Source organism: Saprolegnia parasitica (genome assembly GCF_000151545.1).
Source record: "Saprolegnia parasitica CBS 223.65 unplaced genomic scaffold supercont2.1347, whole genome shotgun sequence".
In the NCBI taxonomy this organism is placed as follows: Eukaryota; Oomycota; class Saprolegniomycetes; order Saprolegniales; family Saprolegniaceae; genus Saprolegnia; species Saprolegnia parasitica.
The window spans coordinates 1-2109 of record NW_012157741.1 but is presented as its reverse complement, the minus strand read 5'-3'; the positions used below and the strand labels follow the sequence as shown (position 1 = coordinate 2109).

Here is a 2109-nt window from a genome sequence, read left to right as displayed (position 1 = left end):
TGCCGAATGTAGTGTTATAGGCGGCATATGCCGATTTGATGGAAAACGTCGCTCCAAGATACGCGATGAGCCTGAAGTGCATTGTGGTGCTCCTCGTCGCCGCGCTGGCCTTGCTCCAGGCGCAGTCGCTCTCGCAGGTGCCATTCCGGACCGTCGAAGGTACTCCATTGTCTTTATGCTTCTGGCCCGTACCGAGACGTGCGCGTAGCGTACTGGTCCTTTGGCGATGGACTCAACGACTGGGCGACGTCGTCGACGGCCGCGATGGAGGCCGAGGTCGATGTCAACGGCGGCCTCTTGCACGGCGTGGCGCTTGGCGAGTCGCCATACATTGACTCGCCGCTGCTCGAGCTAGAGGTCGACGATCGCCACTACCTCGTGCTGCGCATGGCGTACGACGGTCTCTGCAGCACTGGCCGCGTGCTCCTCGACCGCGGCCCGGTCGTAGGGACCTTTACGAACCGCAAGGCGCAATTCGAACGGCCGACGACCTATGACTTTAGCATTCTCAGCGACGGCGCACAGCACATCTACTACATTCCGATCTACACCTTGGGCGACGAGACAATTCGCCGCATCCGCCTCTACCCGTGTGCGACGCGCGCGCAGCTCGGGCAGTCGTTCAGCGTCGACTGGATCCAGATCATCAAAGGTACGATGCATGCCATCGACGATGCTATCTATCTGCGGTACTATATGCGTAGCACCGACCATCACCAAGGTGCGCGGCTGCATCGACCAGTACTTTGCCACGAGCGCGCGGACATCGCCAGTGGCCAACGTGACGCTGCAGACGACCAAGACCAACGGCGTGCACCCTCGCTTTACTTCGCTCTTTGGTCGCCTCTCGCTCCCGTACGCGACAACGTACAACTGCATGGCCAACGACACGATCGCGATCCAAGGCCGCCACTTTGGCGACACGGCCATCGTGCACATCAACGGCCAGCCGTGCCTCGGGCCGTCGACGATCCACGCACCGACGCTTGCATCCGACGCATTTGAAGAAGAGGTGCTGCGGTGTACATTGCCACCCAATGCGCTCGATGGGCCCAACCCGGCGGTCGTCACCGTCATCAACGAAGCCTTCCGCGGGCTTCGCATCGACATGCACTTGGTCGCATATGCGCGTACGCATCGCAGTCTCCAGATCTCGCATCCCACGATCCTCCGTAGAGCCCGTGACGCTGACGCAAGCGCCGACGCTCTCCAACGTTGCGGCCCACGCGATGGACGTGACGTGGGCGCCGCCGAGCGACATTTGGCAGAGCCTGGCGACGACGGGGTATCGGGTGACGTGGACCGACGGCAGCTCCACCGCCTCCGTCGTCGTCGGGAATGTCACGACGACGACGATTCGCCCATTGGCCGCCAACGCCACGTACAACGTCACCGTAACAGCGCTTGTCGAGAACCAAGTACACTCCTCTTTCGATGGCGTTCTTGTGCTCATATGTGTCAGCGCACGGCTGCGTGGCAAGACGTGGATCTGTATGGGCGCCGGGCCATGGACGTCACCGCTGTCGTGGGCAGCCCGTCGCCGTTGGCCGGTCCAGCCGTGCGCACGCTTCTCCACGGCAGGCCTCTTCTTTCGTTCCAGTCGACCATTGATGGGCGTGGTGCGCGTAGACATTGGATTTACCAGCTTCTCGGCAGCAGCAATCCTCAACAACTCGGCGACATACCCGCACTCGACGCTGGGGCCCACGGGCGACGCGGGCGGCCAAGGCGCGTTCGGGCTCGTGCTCCTGGGGCATGCCAACGTACGTGGCATAGCCTTGCGGTTGATTGTACCACGGAGTAGGTGCAAAATTGCAACAGCACCAGCATCTGCTGTGACATCCGCGCGAGCACGAATGCGTGCTACCTCACGTGCGCGGCGTTGCCAATGGCAACGGCTCGAAGCTCTGCGACGGCATCGCTCACGACGATCCGCAACAGCAGCGATGTCACCGTGCCACCCGCGGTCTTGCCCCTCCCGCCGTGCGGTCCAGCCTTGCGCCTCACGGGCTCGGCGCCGTATCTGACTGGCGCCGCGTGGTACCCACGGCCCATGACGGTGCGCGAAGGCTTCACGACGACGTTTGAGCTCCGCCTTTCCAACCCGTC

General features: G+C 62.7%; 1 protein-coding gene across 1 annotated transcript; it reads left to right on the top strand.

The window, feature by feature from the left end:
* Positions 1-65: 65 nt before the first annotated feature.
* Positions 66-2088, top strand: SPRG_18636 (hypothetical protein; the record flags this gene model as incomplete). Its single annotated transcript, XM_012358075.1, has 8 exons — positions 66-159; positions 209-652; positions 705-1130; positions 1177-1418; positions 1463-1577; positions 1630-1763; positions 1805-2019; positions 2070-2088. The coding sequence occupies 8 exons, from the start codon at positions 66-68 to the stop codon at positions 2086-2088; spliced, it is 1689 nt and encodes a 562-aa protein (XP_012213465.1).
* Positions 2089-2109: the final 21 nt, after the last annotated feature.